The 22,127-nt window shown below is 33.0% G+C and overlaps 2 protein-coding genes across 2 annotated transcripts in view; one reads left to right on the top strand and one right to left on the bottom strand.

Moving 5' to 3' along the window:
- Window positions 1–17,905, top strand: part of LOC139491257 (uncharacterized) — a 34,365-nt gene extending 16,460 nt beyond the window's left edge. The window contains exons 6-15 of the mRNA XM_071278788.1: window positions 4,793–4,918; window positions 5,517–5,713; window positions 7,153–7,405; window positions 8,062–8,223; window positions 8,819–9,001; window positions 11,484–11,654; window positions 12,877–13,038; window positions 13,630–13,812; window positions 15,158–15,328; window positions 16,547–17,905. Coding sequence (XP_071134889.1) covers window positions 4,793–4,918; window positions 5,517–5,713; window positions 7,153–7,405; window positions 8,062–8,223; window positions 8,819–9,001; window positions 11,484–11,654; window positions 12,877–13,038; window positions 13,630–13,812; window positions 15,158–15,328; window positions 16,547–16,767 — 1,829 coding nt within the window. The 3' untranslated portion in view covers window positions 16,768–17,905. The remainder of the gene's footprint in view (window positions 1–4,792; window positions 4,919–5,516; window positions 5,714–7,152; window positions 7,406–8,061; window positions 8,224–8,818; window positions 9,002–11,483; window positions 11,655–12,876; window positions 13,039–13,629; window positions 13,813–15,157; window positions 15,329–16,546) is intronic.
- A 2,698-nt stretch (window positions 17,906–20,603) lies between these two features.
- On the bottom strand, window positions 20,604–21,713 carry LOC139492786 (uncharacterized). The gene has a single exon (XM_071280938.1). It carries the CDS (start codon window positions 21,711–21,713, stop codon window positions 20,604–20,606), a length of 1,110 nt encoding a protein of 369 aa, XP_071137039.1.
- Between the last annotated feature and the right edge of the window lie 414 nt (window positions 21,714–22,127).

The raw sequence follows: 22,127 nt of genomic DNA, 5'->3' as shown, positions 1-22,127 counted from the left end.
TCGACTTTAGTGACTCAGCACGAGGTATTTTGGAATTTACAGGTTGGTTAGAACTTTTTGTAAAAAATAAACACTAGCACATCATTGAAAAGCAAGTGAGTAATCTATGTTTCAAATTTTATAACAAAAATCTCTGTATTAAAGGCTGTGGATTTTCTATAAAAATCTTGGTTTATTTGCAACAAAGTACTCTTTTTCTTTTAAAGGCAATGAAACAGTAAATTATAATGCATTCCATCAAGTTTCCCCCTAGTATATGCACTAAATGGCCTGTCTCTATTATTCATTATATCTGTAGTTTTGATACAATTGATGTTTGAAAAATTTGTACAAAAATGGCTACAGAAGGGGTATTAAACCTTAATCACAGAATAACAATGAATAACTAAAATTAATTTAGGACAGTACACAAAAAAATGCTAAAAAGTAAACGTTGTATTCTGTGAAATTAAGAAACTGTGTTTTAGTTTCTGCTTCAATATCTATAGTATGACATGATATTAATTTCACGAAAAGAACATTTTTGCACACAAATTGCAGACAATCAGTCAACTAGTTTAACGTATGAGAATCATTAATCAGAATTTGAAAAGGGTAAAAACAACATATATTTAATTTGTCATTCATCTTATTTACAGCATTCATAGCTAAACAATAATCTTAAAGTGTTCAAAAAAGATATTAAGGTGGTATGGGTGTCTTGGATTGTAAAAAACAGAGAATCTAAGGTCCGTATTTTGTATTAAGTTAGCAAAATTTGATGCGGGAATGCAGATATTTAATGTGAATTTTCATTTTATAAGAACCAATTTATAAAAACATAACTTATAAATATTAATATTGTTACAAGTGTTGATTATTTTTGGCTGTTTTTAAATATTTTCAAATTGGCATTTTAAGGGGAGATAACTCTAAAACAGTGCATTTTCTGAAGGACTATACATGGAATTTTCCTATTTTGTCTTTTAGCCGGAAAAAACGTACGGTGACCCTATCTTTTCTTTTGATATTCTCAAAGCATTGTCTGAAAGCTATCTTTTTCTAAAGTATTTAACAATTCTATCATTTTGTTTAGTTTCTATTCACAAAATTGTGTTTTTTCCTGTATAATCCATACAAAATCTGTCATTTTGTCACAACTTGTAGCTTGAGAAAATGCACGGTGACCTATCATTTTTATAATATTTTTGAACATGTATCAATAGATACTACATTTTGGCAAAGTATGAACAAATTCTATCATTTTTATTTTAGACTCCCATACCACCTTAAGTAATTCAAATGATAACACTGAATCCTTTATTTCTTTTTTTTGTATCGAAGGAAATTCTTAGCATTGCACATTCCTTTTTCAGTATTGCATATGTCCATAATATATATTTTGATCAAATGAGATCAATTTAGGAGTTAATTTATGTAGGGTATATCGCGAGTCAGTAGATATCATAAGATAGATAACCAAAACTAGAGGAAAAATCTATCGCTAATATTCTATGGACATGAACATAGTTACTTATTTCTTATTCGAAACTCAAATGTCAACTGAATATTTATGACAATTATTTAACTTTTTACATGTATCTGAACACGTTGTTATATCAAAGCACAAAGTCTCGCTTCTTTTTGAGTTCATGTCATTCCCTAAATTTTGAATTTGGTAGGTCACGTTCGTGAAAAGGAAAATGTATTGTAGTTACGACATAAGGAACATATCCGATATCATCTGTGAAACAGTTATTCCATAACGGTCAACCAACTCGTAATGACGTCCGTACATTTAACGAAGGGATGATTTAAACTTCACCATTTGGAACTCTTGGTTTAGTAGTCTCGTTGTGAGCAGCAATCCTCTATCGAGGTAATCATGATAGGAAATGCAAGCCCGATAATATTGTATCAATTGGGAGATATATACTCCGTATGCATGCGCTGCTGGAATGTTGCTACATATAAATGGAAAGTTCACAGTTTGGAAGCTGAAATCATCTCTTTTGTCGTAAAGTTTTGTTTTCAACCGACCCTCAACTGTTTCGGTTATCGTACATCTTTTGCCATCAATAATTTGGCTTGACGTTCCTGATGAATGTATATATAACAAACGCGCTTCAGACTTGTATGCAATTCATACTGTACTGTTTTCATTTGTGTATTGTGTTATCCTGGTCTTCTTACAGTTGGGTACAAAACCTTCAATGAAGTGTCACATGGACTAGGAAAATATCCAGGCATGGTTTCTGTTCGAATACAGTTGGATGACGGATTTATGTCAGATGGGCAAGGTAAAAAATAAATGTTGAATTGCTATATTACATAGCGTTAATTAATTTCATGATACAATAGTAATAATATTGATTTTAACTGATGATGATGATGATGATGATGAGGAGGAGGAGGAGGAGGAGGATGAGGATTGCGGCAATGTTTGGTTAAAATTGACCTGTTATTTTCAGAGGAGAAGATTTTTGTAAAACGGCGGACGACGACGACGACGACGGACGATGGACGACGGACGCCAGAAAAGCTCACTTGGCCCTTTGAGCCAGGCGAGATAAAAAGTTAACAATGATTTACAATCCAGTGCACCCTTCGTGTTGCCAAGTACCAGTAAATGTCCAGTTGAAAGTAGCACAATGTGATGTTATGAACCAGAAAAGACAAATATAACACATAAATTCAAGAACAACAAAGTAAATTATTAGGGAAATCGTTAAACTTTCCAAGTGATGAATATAAAGACAACAGTAGTATACCGCTGTTCGAAATTCATAAATCTATAGAGAAAAAACAAATCCGGGTTAAAAACTAAAACTGAGGGAAACGTATCAAATATGAGAAAACTACACCACAACAGAAACAAAACACCGAAATGTAACACACACAGAAACGAACTATGATGTAACAATGGCCATTTTCCTGGCTTGGTACAGAGCATTTTATGAAAAATTGGTGGGTTGAACCTGGTTTTGTGGCATGCCAAACCTCCCGCTTTAATGGCAATGTTAATTATAACATTAAAATGACAACATTACACGACCGGGCTAGACAAAATAAATGGAAGAAAATATAGGACAAGTGAAACAAACGAATAATAGCCATCAAAAGGTACCAGGTTAAAAAAAATATACGCCAGACGTGCGTACACAAAAACTATGCTCAGATGAAAAAAGTTTGAAAGCCAAAACAAGTACAAAATTGAAGATAGCCGAGGACCAAAAGTTCAAAAAGGTTGGAATAATACGGCCAGGGTTATCCGCCTGGGACAAAACATCATTTTTATCAAGAATAATACATTTAACATCTCTATTTAAATCATTGGGTTGCTTGAAACAAGCAACACCTATCAATCTTTTTATCTTTGATATTCATCCTGAAGTTCTTTAAATAATTTTTGTATGGGGAGCTAGCAATCAGTAAACAAAGGAAACTGGAAACAAAATTTCAATTCAACCTAGGGCACCTTGATGTTGAAGAAAAAACTATACTATAATGTTTCTTTGATTCAATGATAATTTCCTAAAATATCTATAAATCTTACAAAATGTATGTGTTTACTCCTGACAAGTCGTTGAAATAAATGCATTTCATCAAAGTTTCTTTCACTGTCAATAAATAACTCATAACAACTGTCCTGTTCTATTTTCATAACATGATATTATGATTGTTTTACTGTATTCATATACTTCGAATTCGATATGACATTTATGAAGGGAAAAACAGAAGATGTGGTGTGATTGCCAATGAGATAACTCTTCGAACGAGACCAAAATGACACAGAATTAGCAACTATAGGTCACCGTAATGCCTTCAAAAATTAGCAAAGCCTATACCGCATAGTTAGCTATAAAAGGCCCCGATATTACAAAATAAAACAATTCAAACGAGAAACTTAAAGCCTTATCTATGTACAAAGATTAACGAAAATTTGTAACTCATAAACAAACGACAACCACTGAATTACAGACTCCTGACTTGGGACAGGCACATCCATAGAGAATGTGGCGGGGTTAATCATGTTAGCAGATCCCAACCCTCCCCTAACCTGGGACAGTGGTGTATTAGTACAACATAAGAACGAACTATAAAAATCAGTTGAAAAAGGCTAAACTCATTAGATGGATAAAAATACAATAACATACTTGATATATGATTTTTCAAAAGCTTTGGCTTCCAGCATCACTGAAGATACGTTGATTGTCGAAATGCGCATCTGGTTAAGAAAAACAGGTACCGTTTATAGTATATGTGATTATTATCTAAACTTGCAAAAATATCAATCCACTTATCTTTATTCGAAAGTTAAGGTAGCACAATACAAAGATTTTTCATCCCCAATCAGACATCTTTAAACTGATGTAATTCCACTCATCTTTCTTTAAGTTTTATAAATGAGGTACCAAAAGAAAGAAGAAGGATTAATCTTTCAAATTATGATAATTTCATTATGACATAATTATTACATCATTAATTGTTATGTAATTAGTTGCCATATTGTGATGTCTATACTTGAATGAATTTAGCTTCTTTGTTATTCATAGCATCCCAAAATATTTTATAGATTCTTGCACAACACAGTTTGACCTCTAAAACTGTGTCTCAGATTTTTCCTATTGTATTTCATTCTCTCATAAATCGTTAATGAAGTTTGCAACATCAATTCATAAGAGACCACTAAATTCAATTGGGTATAAAATTTGTTCTATTAACTAAAACTATACATTTAATTTGATAAAGAAGTTTTGAAATATAAGTAAAATTTTAGCTGTTTACGTGAATGCCCAACTTAACATTATAGGAGTAGTGTTTCGATCATCTCCTGAGTCCAGCTGGCAATCTTTATCCGGAGTATTATATGGATATGATGATGCAAATGTACGAGTATGGGTACCATATAAACACTCAGATGATTCTGATGGTCTTGGTAAGCAGATTTGCATAGCATTAACATCTACTTTACATTTGAATCTGTAAAAAGAAAAAAAGAAATTGTATTTTTCAGGATGATTTCTTTATATCAATTTCGAAAGATTGGCACTTTTGTGAAACTACTGTTATTTTACATAAATACATTACATTCTAAGGTTTTTATATCCTAGACATATATTGCTTTTGCAGTATTTGACACATCTTTTCGTTTACTAATGCTCTTCAACTTTTGATTTGATAATGCAATATTTTTTTTTATTCTAGCGCCACTGATAAGTCTTTTAAAGTAGACATAACGCGCGTCTGGTCTACCTAATGCTCAGCGTGGTATTTTTGATAAGTTTTTACTTTTTTTTATACATGTAATTTATTGGAAATTTCCATTATAGTAATGAAAAAGCATATTTCATCATAAATGCATGGAATTTTAATCTTTATGCCAGTATTTACATTAATCAATATAATAACAAACTGGTTGTAAGAAATCTTTAGAGAAGATATAATATCGAAAGCATGATTACTAGTATACCAGGTTCACTTGATTTCTTTTTATGGGATAGTCAACTAAATAATGAAACAGTCTATTTTTACAGGCACTGTATGTTGTTGCTATGATGGTTGGAACACACGTTTAGTAAGGACTAATGGCACAGTTCACATCCGGGCTTGGTTACTTGACCAAACTTTTCATGATTTCACAGTTGACACTCGAGAGGTTAACATTACAAGTGGAGCTAGTCCAATATTATTTCCTGTTATGGATTTTTCAGATTTCTATATCAATGTAGAGGTAATAGAAAAACATATTTATTTTTTTACTTTGGATTTTTTTTAACATGAAACTTGGTTTGTTATTGTCTTATCCACACGAGTGCTTGTGTTTTAAAATTTAAATGTAACATAAAATGATTGTTTTAAATATGTCATTTTATAAAAGCATTCTATAACGGCTCACACTCTCTGCAAAATAAAAAATTTCAAGTATAAATACACAGCTTAAATGAAATAAGCTGTCAAATTCATGTCTCGATTGGACTCAAATTCTCTTTTTTTCATTTATAGCTTATTAATAGAGAGTATATCCAACTTATACATAGTCAAAAATACACAATTTACGATGCATTAACTCGATTATACGTATCAGCATTATGTGTTTATCTGAGTCTGGACGCCATCTAATTAACCGACAGCGAGGCGTACTCCGAAGTATGCCGACGGTCAAACAACCTGACATAAACATGACTATCGATATAAATAGATATCAAACACTTGCAATTGGATTTTTCTAGTTCTGTTTGATTTCATTTTAAAGGATTAAAAAATATGTTTATTATCGATTTTACCAGTATAAGAAAATGTTTCAGTGGATCGAACAAAGTCAACCAAATGTTTTACCTTTGGTTCAAATTCAATGTTGACATTGTTTTTTTTTATAACTGAACACGCATACATGTAGTTACATGGTCACCCATCTCTAGCTAAGGATAAATAGAAGGTCACATGAATACTAATTCAATCAGATTGAATTTTTTACCTGCATGAAATAATTCATTAGCATGTTTCTTAACTTATTAAGTATATTAACAAAGTTATACAAACTGGCTGCTAAAGACGAAGCATTATTCATAATGATTCACTTTCATGATGATTGAACCAAATAAATAATAATTAAAAAAAAAACAATTCTTAAAATTCTGTTGTTAATATGGCCCTTTATTTAAGGAATGACCGTAATATTTTTTTCTGTCTATGAAGAAATAACATAAAAAATTTGGTGCACACTGAATCACGCGCGTAGCGGGTTATATAACAGTGTGCACCACATTTTTTATGTTATTTCGAATAGACAGAAAAAATATTACAGTCATTTCTTATAATTTAATTCTAAATTCAATTTAAAACCGTAGAAAACCATGAAAAAACGTTGATGATGTCACGGTCACATGACTAAATTATGTCTATGGGCTCATAACAAAATAACGTCAGCCAATCAGAAGACGCGTTACATCCAAAATTAAATTATTAAGAAATAAAAATGTGTCATTATTAATTCAGATAGAAAAATAAAAATAACAATATGACAGTTGTATTTTTGCACTTGTTCCGCTCACAACGCTTGATTTTATTATTTTTTACTGACCTCCCCCCTTTTTTTTATTTGCCTGGGATTTCTGGTATTTTTGTTATACTTTTTATCATATTACATTGCACTTTATTCAATAATTTTAGGTGCTCACTAGTTATGGTGACAACTCAAAATATATATTTGGCGGAGCTGGTTCAGCAATGTTGGGCACTGTATATGATCATTATGGTGGACTAATCTATGTTTATACAAATAATAGTGTGATGGTTTGGATACCAAATGCAGACAATGATGGTCATGTGCAATTTGTAGGAAAACGATGGGGTGATAGAGCACAGGATAGTAGATGCGATGTTGGTCAACTAATTGTTAAAGTGTATACTTTTCGGGATTTAAGTGAGTAGTTTATTAATCTAGCTATACATTTCAAATAGCATTTACAACATTTAAAAAAGGATAAATACTTCATTGTTATCTTACAAACAAAAACAATAAAAATACTTCATTGTTGTCTTACGAACACAAACAATACAAAGAAATTTACAAATATCAAATGCTAAATACAAGGTTAATAATTTTACAAATCAAATTATCCAACAAAGAAATTTATCCTGGTGTAGTTTACTACGAAGCGATCAACAGATACTTTACGTTCACAGTCTACTTTGACCTGCTTCTGCTGCAAAAAAAGTGTTTATATTATTGTTTATATATCACATTTAATTTGCAGTCGCCGTATTGCGTTCCGCCTTTAAGTGGTGTCGATGTCATTAAAAAAAACAAGTTTAATGATTGGGATAACAAAAAATGCATTCCAGCCTACATTTTTTAAGCTATTATCAAGATTATATATATACGCAAAAACAGATACTGTGGTGTCCTGTGCTGTCGTTCATTTTTTCTATTGTTTACATGTAGTAATTTTCTATTTATGCATCTCTTTGTGCTAGAGGTTTAATGCAATTATTAAAAGTAATTTTGTAAATGAAAATTTCTACCAGTTCTTATACCACAAAATTATATTAAAAAGATTGTTTTTGAAACAATTTCAGTAGAATGCGAAGATCCTGTCACAGTGACAAATGCCTTTTTTACGATGAATGGTTCTAAAGTAACATATACTTGTCATCCTGGATACACATATGCGACAGGAAATTTAACCCGTACATGTCAGTCTAATGGCACATGGAATGGTTATCCTCCAGTATGCACAGGTAAGGGTTGCATTGAAGAAAGACAATTCATTTGAACATTTTTTTCAAAACGAACTCGACTGTCAAATGAGTTGGTTTTCGGTCACACTAATATTGGCATTTTGTCTTTTCATCTATGAACTGACCATATTGCTGTAACTGATACCGAAAAGAAATTGTTAGTTTTGCAAAAGAATTAAAATAGCAAAAAATAATGAACCAAAGGAAATTGTTAATAGGAAATACCTTCATCCAATGGCCAAAATCAAATGCTCAAACACATCAAACATACAGAAAACAACTGTCATATTCCCTACTTAGTATAGGCATTTCCTTATGTAGAAAAGGTTGGATTAAAAATGGTTTTGTAACTAGTTAAACCTTTTACAAAAGCTTCATTTATTTAGAACCCGGTCAAAAGGCAATACACAATATGTCATTGAATTGATTGAACAGATCATAGTGTTGCTCCTGGTTTTTTTTCAAGAAGGTCGACTTATATATTCTGTCAATAGAACCTTCGTATTCTGTATAGATTGTTTTGTAACTGAGATATTGGTAGATATCAAAACAACAACAGTTAACATAATGTACCTGAATAATGCATATTTTTTAGCAACAGCAATGCAGTGTCATAACCCAGGAGGAGTTGCTAATGCTACATATACCTATAATGGTCTATCTGAAGGATCAACAGTAAACTATGCATGTAACACAGGGTATATGTACGAAGCAGGTTTTCTGACACGTACCTGTCAGTCTGATGGAACATGGGATGGTGTTCCTCCTGTATGTACAGGTACATAAAGAAACGTGTGATAAACATTTTTCACGATGTAAATTGATAAAACAATCAAAATGATTTTATAGCAATATTATTTGAAACTCGCTCGTGTAAATTGTAAGCCAAATATTAGTAAAGGAATGTATCTGCATTCGAAGATTATCAAGTGAGAAAGTGCTATCAACACCGAATTCTTTTCTTTAGTGTTTTTTGTAGATTTCAAGATACAAGTGTGACGCACCACTTTTCACTCAATTCCTGCAATGTATTCCTATAATGAGTTTATAGAGTTTATAAACATGAGCAACATGATAGTGGCAACTTTTTGAAAAGGATCTCCTTAACATTATGGAGACTTGTATATCAAACCAGAGTTTTGCGGGATATATATAACTTTATAACTTTATTTCCTCTATTATAGAGATTTGGTGTACATGAAATATATAAATCAGAAAATTACAAAAAACAAAGAATTAAAGTCACCGTTTAACGTTAATATGAGAAAAAAAATTAGCACTGTCTATAATATCGGTAACGGACACATCTTCTATCGATTGTAGAAATCTCTGCAGATTGTTTCAACGTGACGAACACAAGTCTTAGAGAAAAAAGTTAATTCATCATTTTCTAATTCATATGACGTATTGCAAGAGAGAATTGTTGTTGTGAATTCATGTGCCGAAAGACTGTCCATATAAACACTGAACTGAATGGGATTAATGTTAATAATGTCTTCCCATAGATTATCTCTTTTGTCTTGAATAAAATCACAGGATACCAGTTAGTGTTCAACGATATTCAAGAAGAACTTTCCACATTTGTCGCAAAGTAAATGTTCATCTTCGTAGCGTACTATAGAACATAAGTCAATCACATACTTGGCGGAGACACGAAGTTCGGGAAACTGTTTCGCAATTGTCCATGCTTTATGCGGTTTGATTGCCGAATGAATATGTCTAAACATATAAAAGTCATTATCGCATGAAATTCGGTAAGACCACCATGTTTCTTCACTTGCATTTATATTCTGATTTACAATAATTGACCAAAGTTTTTTTGATGGGAAAGAACCAGTATTTGCAAAATTAACAATATAATCTGTAATGTTATATTTTTCGGCTGCTTTATAGATGTCAGGTATAAAACCAAGTTGTTCTGGAACACATTTATGTTTGAATTCCATAAGTCTGCTTATCATTATTCGTTTTGGTAACGCAGAAGACTTTAACCTACATAGTCTACCAAAAAATAAAAGTTTACATCTGTTGATAATGCTTTCAACTGAAAACCAACCTCGAAGACTTGTACACTTGTCAGAACGGGTTCGTTTTGGAAGCCCTTGAATAATTTTACACACAAATCTGTGAGATCTTTCTAACATCGTAAGTTCTGTTTGAGTCAAATTGTTCCATAACTCACAACCATATAGAGCTTTGCTGTAACATATTTGAAATATTATCTTGGAACACGTCAAAGGGTTTAAAATTGATGGATGAATTCCAGAATTTAGAACTGAAAGAGCAGTTGATAGCTTGTGTTTAGTCTTTAGTTTAATTTGTAGTGTTTTATGATCTTTGTTGTCTTTTTGTCTTCCTTGTTTTATGGCATTACGTTATCAATTTCTTGACTTGTAATTTTATATGTCCCCGTGGTCTCTTCTGCATGTTTTTTCATTACATTTACTACAAGTCATAATATAAGTACAGTTTTGAGTTAGTATTTGAGACGACCAAAAAAGACGTCAGATTACCGAGAAAATGTAAAGGAGAACATTCAACATTATGTATTGTGAAGTTGTCCAGCTTTTCATAAATTATGATAACTAGATTATGGTTTTAAATTGTGATATCAAGATAAAAAAAACTAATAATCGATTAATAATAAAGTTAAAGTTACTTCTATAACGAGTAGATCAGGTGTTCGTACACCCAGCAGGCACATACTAAATTCATTTGATGTGGTGCAAATAATTGTGTTTTTCATAATCATAAGCAAAAAAAAAAAACAAGAACAATATAAAATCTAAATATTTAAAATGTACATTTATTGCAAATAGAAATTCAGGGATGGTCTGCTGTTAGAATATTTCATATTTTTTTGTCACTAAGTAGTTGGCGGACTTCATCAGAAACAATCGGACTACTAACACAGAGGTTCCTGGTTCGATTCCCGTTCCGGGATGAAAATTTCAGGGACTGAATTTTCGGCTCTCCCTTGACACCATTTGCGAGTATGGTCTTGAGGAAACGATGATCGTCCGTCGGTAGGGGACGATAAATGACTTACCCGTGTTAAGAGAGAGCCATATATCTTGCACGTAAAAGAAACCTTTGTAGATTTCAAAAAAAGAGCAGGTTTATGCCACTACAAGGCAGCACTCGCACCCGCAACGTGGAAAAGGATTAATATAAGTTGCAAAACTTGATTACATATCCACTATAACTAAATATGTTTTAAACTAAACTACACTAATCAGAAACTGTTTATGTCATTTTAGGTACATGTGGATTACCTCCTACGTATAATTTTACAACACAGTCCTTCACTGGAGTGACAAGTGGAAGTATTGCAGAGTTTAAATGCAACTTTGGATATGCATTTGCTTCAGGAAGTATCCAGCACCAGTGTTTTCCTCCAAAGTGGATTGGAAACCCTGTTGAGTGTAAAGGTAAAACACTTAAACTCTCAATGTATTCCCGAATTTAAATATCAATAACGAAAATCAAAAGTACATGTTAAGGATATTTGTTCTTTACATTTTCAAAAGCAACTTGATATTATGTATTTTCCGTGATAACAGTACATTGAAATATTAATCCCCTGTCTTGTCAAAATTAAGATGTCATATTCATTTTTCAAATTACATATTAAATAATAAAATCCAGATAATCTTTTTCTAGCCAAAAGAGTGGTTCTTTAAATGAGTGAATCTCGAAAAAATGCAGACGTTTTTGTTTTCTAAATTGTCTGCTATATTGATAATCTAAAACCTTTTCTGTTGAATACGACTTTTCATAATACGTTATTTTGAATCCCAGCTGTGAGAAGACCTTTAAGGTCATGTTATTTTTGTTTTGAAGTGATGTCAAGACATCTTCAAATTTGTGAATTCAAAATTTTATTGGACTGTCTTAAATTTTATTATAATGTGTAACCGATTTTCTGAAACTTTTACATTGTGTATTTATTGATGAAGGCTTAAAAGAGGGACAGAAGGACACTTTTCGTGACGTCAGGATAAGGCCTTTGTTTATGTGGGAATTTGGGGAATTGCTTTCAGTTTCGGGGGATTTCGGGATTTAATACCGAATGGGTACTCGGGAATAAATTATTATTTTTTCGGGAACCGGGAAATATTGATTTTTCCCGGGTATTTGGAAAAACGATCTCTCCTACCGCCACAATAAGAAATACTAGTAGGATAAATAATATGTTCAAAAATTCTTTAATAATTGAGATGATACAAATCAAATTAAAAAAACTCAGGAAATTGCATAAAATTCATTTGGAGCAAGTTCTCTTACATGGACAAAATAAGCGTCTTCTTCTATGAATGATTCACCCATCACGCAAATCCACAGGAATGAAATTGTGTACTATTAATTTGTCGCTCATACAATTATTGACATATAAGCTTTATCTTACTAAAGTTCAAACTGTACGTGACTTTTGGGAAAAACATATACAATGTTAAAAGCTAGAAGATACCAAGAGCAACACAAAACCTCAACGAAAACAGTTGCAATGTTCCTCTACAGCAAGTCAAATATGATAAAATGTATTTGTGACATTATTTTAGCAATGTGAAAAGTAATTTTGTAAATGAAAATTTCTACCAGTTCTTATACCACAAAATTATATTAAAAAAATTGTTTTTGAAACAATTTCAGTAGAATGCGAAGATCCTGTCACAGTGGCAAATGCCTTTTTTACGATGAATGGTTCTAAAGTAACATATACTTGTCATCCTGGATACGCATATGCGACAGGAAATTTAACCCGTACATGTCAGTCTAATGGCACATGGAATGGTTATCCTCCAGTATGCACAGGTAAGGGTTTCATTGAAGAAAGACAATTCATTTGAAATTTTTTTCAAAACGAACTTGACTGTTAAATGATTTGGTTTTCGGTCACACTTATATTGGCATTTTGTCTTTTCATCTATGAACTGACCATACTGCTGCTACTGATACCGAAAAGAAATTATTAGTATGCCAAAAGAATTAAAATAGTAAAAAATAATGAACCAAAGGAAATTGTTAATAGGAAATACCTTCATCCAATGGCGAAAATCAAATGCTCAAACACATCAAACATACAGAAAACAACTGTCATATTCCCTACTTAGTACAGGCATTTCCTTATGTAGAAAAGGTTGGATTAAAATTGGTTTTGTAACTAGTTAAACCTTTTACAAAAGCTTCATTTATTTAGAACCCGGTCAAAGGCAATACACAATATGTCATTGAACTGATTGAACAGATCATAGTGTTGCTCCTGTTTTTTTCAAGAAGGTCGACTTATATATTCTGTCAATAAAACCTTCGTATTCTGAATAGATTGTTCTGTAACTGAGATATTGGTAGATATCAAAACAACAACAGTTAACATAATGTACCTGAATAATGCATATTTTTTAGCAACAGCAATGCAGTGTCACAACCCAGGAGGAGTTGCTAATGCTACATATACCTATAGTGGTCTATCCGAAGGATCAACAGTAAACTATGCATGTAACACAGGGTATATGTACGAAGCAGGTTTTCTGACACGTACCTGTCAGTCTGATGGAACATGGGATGGTGTTCCTCCTGTATGTACAGGTATATAAAGAAACATGTGATAAACATTTTTCACGATGTAAATAGATAAAACCATCAAAATTTTTTTATAGCAATATTATTTGAAACTCGCTCGTGTAAAATGTATGCCAAATATTAGTAAAGGAATGTATCTGCATTCGAAGATTATCAAGTGAGAAAGTGCTATCAACACCGAATTCCTTTCTTTAGTTTTTTTTGTAGATTTCAAGATGCAAGTGTGACGCACCATGCACTTTTCACTCAATTCCTGCAATGTATTCCTATAATGAGTTTATAGAGTTTATAAACATGAGCAACATGATAGTTGCAACTTTTTGAAAAGGATCTCCTTACCATTCTGGAGACTTGTATATCAGCACCAGAGTTTGGCGGGATAGCTTTTGTTTAGTCTTTAGTTTACTTTGTAGTGTTTTATGATCTTTGTTGTCTTTTTGTCTTCCTCGTTTTATGGCATAACGTTATCAATTTCTTGACTTGTAATTTTATATGTCCCCGTGGTCTCTTCCGCATGTTTTTTCATTACATTTACTACAAGTCATAATATCAGTAGAGTTTTGAGTTAGTATTTGAGACGACCAAAAAAGACATCAGATTACCGGGAAAATGTAAAGGAGAACATTCAACATTATGTATTGTGAAGTTGTCCAGCTTATCATTAAATTATGATAATTATATTATGGTTTAACATTGTGATATCAAGATGAAAAAAACCTAATAATCGATTAATAATAAAGATAAAGTTACTTCTATAACGAGTAGATCAGGTGTTCGTACACCCAGCAGGCACATAATAAATTCATTTGATGTGGTGCAAATAATTGTGTTTTTCATAATCATAAGCAAAATAAAACAAACAAGAACAATATAAAATCTAAATATTTAAAATGTACATTTTCTGCAAATAGAAATTCAGGGATGGTCTACTGTTAGAATATTTCATATTTTATTGTCACTAAGTAGTTGGCGGACTTCATCAAAAACAATCGGACTACTTATACAGAGGTTCCTGGTTCGATTCCCGTTCCGGGATGAAAATTTCAGGGACTGAATTTTCGGCTCTCCCTTGACACCATTTGCGAGTTTGGTCTTAAGGAAACGATGATCGTCCGTCAGTAGGGGACGATAAATGGCTTACCCGTGTTAAGAGAGAGCCATATATCATGCACGTAAAAGAAACCTTTGTAGATTTCAAAAAAGAGCAGGTTAATGCCGCTACAAGGCAGCACTCGCACCCGCAACGTGAAAAAGGATTAATATAAGTTGCAAAACTTGATTACATATCCACTATAACTAAATATGTTTTAAACTAAACTACACTAATCAGAAACTGTTTATGTCATTTTAGGTACATGTGGATTACCTCCTACGTATAATTTTACAACACAGTCCTTCACTGGAGTGACAAGTGGAAGTATTGCAGAGTTTAAATGCAACTTTGGATATGCATTTGCTTCAGGAAGTATCCAGCACCAGTGTTTTCCTCCAAAGTGGATTGGAAACCCTGTTGTGTGTAAAGGTAAAATACTTTTAAAAACTCTCAATTTTTTCCCGAATTTAAATATCAATAATGAAAATTAAAAGTACATGTTAAGGATATTTGTTCTTTACATTTTCAAAAGCAACTTGATATTATGTATTTTCCTTGATAACAGTACATTGAAATATTAATCCCCTGTCTTGTCAAAATTAAGATGTCATATTCATTTTTCCACTTACATATTAAATAATAAAATCCAGATAATCCCTTTCCAGCCAAAAGAGTAGTTCTTTAAATGAGTGAATCTCGAAAAAATGCAGACGTTTTTGTTTTCTAAATTGTCTGCTTTATTGATAATCTAAAACCTTTTCTGTTTAATACGACTTTTCATAATACGTTATTTTTAATCCCAGCTGCGAGAACATCTTTAAGGTCATGTTATTTTTTTTTTGAAGTGATCTGAAGACATCTTCAAATTTGTGAATTCAAAATTTAATTGGACTGTCTTGAATTTTATTATAATGTGTAGCCGATTTTCTGAAACTTTTACATTGTGTATTTATTTATGAAGGCTTAGAAGATGGACGGAAGGACACTTTTCGTGACATCAGGATAAGGCCTTTGCTTATGTGGGAATTTGGGGAATTGCTTTCATTTTCGGGGGATTTCGGTATTTAATACCAAATGGGTACTCGGGAATAAATTATTATTTTTTCGGGGACCGGGAACTATTAATTTTTCCCGGGTATTTGGAAAAACGATCTCTCCTACCGCCACAATAAGAAACACTAATTATATACATTATATGTTAAAAAATTGTTTAATAATTGAGATGATACAAATCAAATTAAAAAAACTCAACAAATTGCAAGAAATTCATTTGGAGAAAGTTCTCTTACATGGACAAAATAAGCGTCTTCTTCTATGAATGATTCACCCATCATGCAAATCAACATGAATGAAAATGTGTAGTATTAATTTGTCGCTTATACAATTATTGACATATAAGCTTTATCTTACTAAAGTTCAAACTGTACTTGACTTTTGGGAAAACATTTACAGTGTTAAAAGATAGAAGATACCTAGAGAAAAATAAAACCTCAACGAAAACAGTTGCAATGTTCCTCAGCAGGAAGTCAGATATGGTAAAATTTATTTGTGACATTATTTTAGCAATGTGAAAAAACGAATTTTCAGGTTTAAGAATATAAGTGTACTCAGCTAGTTTATTAATCGACAAGTTTACATTATTTCCAGACGTGCTTTCAACCAAAGAAGTGACAGCAATGATAAACAAGATAGAAAAAGAGCTAACCGTCGACAAAAAGACAACTTCTACATTTCACAGACGTAAAAATTGTGCTGAAGATCCACGGCCATCCAGTAAACAAATTGGTTTGATAGGCATGTTTATCATGACAGTTTATTTCTCTTTGATTCTAATAATGGATTGCATTGGAGGCGGAAGAAAGGAGTGAAAGTTTAGAAGATACTAAACTGCATTGGACGCGGAAGAAAGCGTATGACCGTTTAGAAGATAATAGACAGAAACAGTAATAAGTGCAATTTCAGTATCTTCTACCAAATGACAACCTGTTTTCTAAGCTTCGGTGATGATTTTATTTACGTAATATAGTTAATAAGATTGACAACAAAAACCTCCTTGCAGAGCACTTGATCACCTTGTAGAAAATTTGTAAATGGTAATTTCATTCTGATAGATTATTCCCTCTTCATGTTCAAATTGTTTAACTGTAACATATTTTTTGCAAAATTAATAAATGGGTTTGTCCACCTTATTGAATTTCCCCCCCCCCCCTTTAATCCATTGGTGAATGTTTCACAAGTGAAAAAAAAGAAGATTACAAGTATTTATTATTTAAAGAAAACCCCTTTATTTGCTGTCAGATGACTATTGCCTTTCGCAAATGTCTATGTCAAAACGATGTAACCTTTTGCACTGATCATGTTATAGAGTAGACCGAATCAATTTATCAATCAATCAGCCAAAATTCAATACTAGTATATAGGTGTCATACCACCAATTACTCCCTCAATTTTAGAACGTATGTGAAAGTAGGCCTACTCGGAAAAAAAATAGTGCATTTAATGTCATTGTTTACTTAAACTAACCAACAAATTGGCAGAAATGAAACTTTTGGTGAAAGAGAAATATATTGAGACCATTTTGAGCTAAAATTTACTTGTTTATGAGTTTGCATTCAAAATTGAGGATTAATGCACTCCATAGTATACTAATTTAAGATTTCCAGAAAACCAGGGGTTATTTTTAGTGGTACCTCTATTCGGAAGACCTTTTCTTTTTTTATATGATTTTAAACACCTGTTGAAAATTGGCATGTAGAAAGCTGATACATGCACGATTCAAGATATACCTGGTTTCTATGAAGTTAAACTTCAGGTAAAATTTTTAGAAAGCTGTGAAAATTGTAAAATTTGGTTGAACAGATAGGGACTTTTAATTGGTGGTATGACACCTATAGTAATTAAACATGTGCAATTATAAATGTTTCGCATTTGAATACCTTTTACATGCATGTATCTGAAATTATGTTTACAACTATTGATTTATTTACTGATCACAAAATAATTAATTACTTGTTTTAGTATTTATTTTGTAAGTCTTTGCAAATATATGCGATGTTTCTTAAAAAAATCGAGAAAGTTCGATACTAGAATTGAAATTGAATATTCCAAAGAGACACCGATCCCACATAACCGCAAAAAACAGCCCAAGGCCGCAACTGGCGATGTGTCTTCAACGCAGCTAAATAAACGCAATCTGGAGTAAAGAACAACTTTTTTGGAATGTTGGGTCCTCAATGCTCTTTAACTTTGTACTTAATAAACGGACTACTGGCGCTTAAAAACAGACAATACAAATTGTAGAAAGAATATAGAATATTTATTACTAATAATACAACAAGTATATGTACAAAATATGTATGTGTGGATATTTGATAGGCCGCAGATAAAATGTTTAACCAGTTCCAGGGAGACAAACAAACCGATAGCCAAAGGATTGAAAAGAGCATATCGGTGACCCTATGATAACATAAGTGTCAAAACATCCCTCCTACGTGCAAGAGTGGACTGGACGGAGAACCCCCCTCTGTTTACACAGACCTCTGAAAACAACAGTCTCTCCGATTTTTTAAATGCAAACAACCTGAATTACGTGTACTGCGGAGATGACACCTCCCTTCTGATACCAGAAGTGGAGGGGATTCCTCTTGATGACAAGAGTGAACCCTAGGAAATTATTTGATACCCTCCACTAAAGAGCCGGTAGGGTAGAGATATGTGCCAGAGGGGGACAGTTCCAAGTCCGTTTATTGTCTCCCTGAACCGCCCCCTAAAGGATCTGCGACATCCAAGATTTTGTATAACCAAAATATAATCTTTAAATTTAAAGTTAGATTCATAAACAAAAATTAAGTGTAAATTTCTACTACGCTAAAGTAATAAGTCAATTATAAACTGATAGTGTCTAATCAACGCAGACAAATTAAAAGTCAATCATACACTGCTAATGTCTTATCAGCATTCAAAGGAATAAAAATGTCTTTTTATCAATTAATCTACACTTTTCTCCATATCTTCTCAGTAAACAAAGTCCATCGAGACATCAACATCTGTCACACAGCGTGAAGCTGAAAAATACAACAAACTGGCACAGCAATATCGTTCAAATAAATGCATTCACTACAAAAAGATATAATAGATAAGTAGTAATTAAAATATTTAAAAATAGATTCATTGGGAGGCGTGGGTGGGATTTTTTGTGATAACAAAATGTTTGTATAAAGCTAAACAGATGCTATGTGAGAAAGTTATAACGTGCTTTACACTCTTAAGAACAAAATGCACGTGATAGTAATCATTCTTAACAAGAGGCGTTCCCAAAATGTAAGACAGTGTAAACGGACACTTTTGATTTACAATACAAACACGTGTACAAATCCAAAAACAACATACGCCAGTAGCCTCATTAAATTCAATTATCTGATAAACAATAATTGCTATTAATAAACGGACTACTGGCGCTTAAAAACAGACAATACAAATTGTAGAAAGAATATAGAATATTTATTACTAATAATACAACAAGTATATGTACAAAATATGTATGTGTGGATATTTGATAGGCCGCAGATAAAATGTTTAACCAGTTCCAGGGAGACAAACAAACCGATAGCCAAAGGATTGAAAAGAGCATATCGGTGACCCTATGATAACATAAGTGTCAAAACATCCCTCCTACGTGCAAGAGTGGACTGGACGGAGAACCCCCCTCTGTTTACACAGACCTCTGAAAACAACAGTCTCTCCGATTTTTTAAATGCAAACAACCTGAATTACGTGTACTGCGGAGATGACACCTCCCTTCTGATACCAGAAGTGGAGGGGATTCCTCTTGATGACAAGAGTGAACCCATGGAAATTATTTGATACCCTCCACTAAAGAGCCGGTAGGGTAGAGATATGTGCCAGAGGGGGACAGTTCCAAGTCCGTTTATTGTCTCCCTGAACCGCCAAATGAATGGGGGTCTTATAAATCCCCATTCACCGCCAAACATTCTCTGCGCTCATTTATCTTGTGGGAAAACCTTAGCAACACCGAGTACGAAAGTTTCAATGGCAGCCTGAATGTTATTTAGGAAAATGCCAATACCGACTTGTGACAGGTGGCAGCCGTCATGTCTAAATAAATTGTGCTCAGAGGCTTTGATAGTTGGATACCTCGAAATATATTGGCCTTCGGTCTTTATAAATGATCTTACGGCACAATTGACTCTTTTTCTAGCTATTTCCACTAACTTTGGCCTTAATGTTCCATGCCAATAGGGCCTTGGTAAAATGTCTGACCAAATTATTCTAATGTCAGGTGCAAAAACCTTTATTCTCAAAATTGAACATTTGATGTTCTCTATTAGCTCTTTTGATTTCATAGAAACTAAATCATTTGCACCTAGATGTATAAAAATATAATTAGGGGCTGGCCACTTTTTGATTTCACTTTCAAAAGATGAATCCAGATCTTTCCATTTCATTCCTGATTTATTTATCCATTTAACTTGTACTCCAAGCCTTTCCAAATTAAGGTTTTTCCCACCAGATCGGCTAGCAGCTGTTATGCCAGCCCAATGGGGAATAGAAGATCCCATTATCCAAATAGTTGACTGCAGCTCATGACCTACAAACCGAAAACTATTTAAGGAGTTTGTTATAATGTTGTATACTTCTGTTCTATATGTACATATAAAGAAATTGAAAAATTTTGAAATTATTTTCACCACGGAATCCTGATGTAACGCTCAAATGCACCTGACGACCACCTTCCCCATTTTTTGATAGTTTCGTCATTAATACCACGTTTGCTCGCCTCTGTGGCGGCTCCAATTCTAAATGAATGAGATTTCAAAAGGTTAGGGTTTGGAATGTTACAAAAATTAACTGACTTTCTTAGCATGGCTGACAGTTGATAACGGGTAAGCGGTGATCCGTCAAAATGCATAAATAAATGATAACAGCCTGAAACCGCAGGACGTGCAGCTAAATATTTCTTCAAGGTTAACACAGGGCAAATGTTCGCGTTATCTCTGTATTTATTTATCACAATGAACGTTGAATAACCTCTCTGATCCGTTTTACTTTTCTTAATGTTAATTTTTAATTGACAATCTGACACGACCACATCCGACAATTGCAGTGCCTCGGTACTAGAATCAGATTTATTTTTTGTCGTAAATTCACTTACACGTAACATAGCGAAAAATGCCAAAATAAATGAAGATTTAAATAATAAAGATTCATAAGTAGATGAACAAATACTAGGGAGAGCGTCTGTAATCTGTCGTAATAATGGTAATGTTACCGGGGCCCTATTGTCTCTCTGTGGGTGATTTCTGTGTAAACCTTCAAGCATTTTTGATACCACAAAATTCTTAGTAGTATCCTCTAAATTACGTTCCTTGTGAGAAAAAGAAATGCCACTTATATATAATCGAACTGTAGCTGGAGAAAAATGCTTCAATGATAAATAAGCGATGAATTGTACTAACTGTTGAACAGGAACTGGCCATACTTTATCCAGTGTATATAGAAGTTGGAATGAATCAAGAACAGATCTCGCTCTTGAATAGCTTTTCCATGTATTTCCGGCTAACGAATCAGAAAAAAGTCTAGCTGATTCCTCTGTTATAGAATCCATACTTGGTTCGGAATTGGAGTTGGTGTCAGAGATGCATTTGGTGCTAGGTTCCGGAAACGGGACCACAGATGATCTTGGATTAACTACACTAGCTAAAGGTTGTTCCTTCTCCTTAGGGTCGGCCATTCTTCGTCGTTTGACCCCCTGCCCTCTAGCTGGAGTCCCTTTCTTTGAATTTCCTCTTGGCATGGTATATTAGAAAACTGGTCAGCAAATGAAAAACTAGGATGGCACTAGATCTGGAAACTGGCAGCAAACAAACAGCTAGGATAGTTCGTAATTAAGACAAAGAACGTCACACTTATATACGGCTAATGTTTCTTCGTTATAAAAACTCTTAAGTCAACAAAATGTTTGTTTGCGATGATACTCCGAAAATAACTACGCAGGTGGAAATTGCACATAAAACTAAGAATATAGACTAAGTCGAAATTATTTTTTTTTTGTGATAACAAAATGTTTGTATAAAGCTAAACAGATGCTATGTGAGAAAGTTATAACGTGCTTTACACTCTTAAGAACAAAATGCACGTGATAGTAATCATTCTTAACAAGAGGCGTTCCCAAAATGTAAGACAGTGTAAACGGACACTTTTGATTTAC

This window comes from Mytilus edulis, chromosome 10 (assembly GCF_963676685.1).
Source record: "Mytilus edulis chromosome 10, xbMytEdul2.2, whole genome shotgun sequence".
Classification (NCBI taxonomy): Eukaryota; Metazoa; Mollusca; class Bivalvia; order Mytilida; family Mytilidae; genus Mytilus; species Mytilus edulis.
This window is presented reverse-complemented; position numbering and strand designations above follow the sequence as displayed.

Excerpts from the sequence above, each read along its gene's own strand:
- LOC139492786 (XM_071280938.1), bottom strand. The coding sequence starts at position 21,713 with ATGCCAAGAGGAAATTCAAAGAAAGGGACTCCAGCTAGAGGGCAGGGG.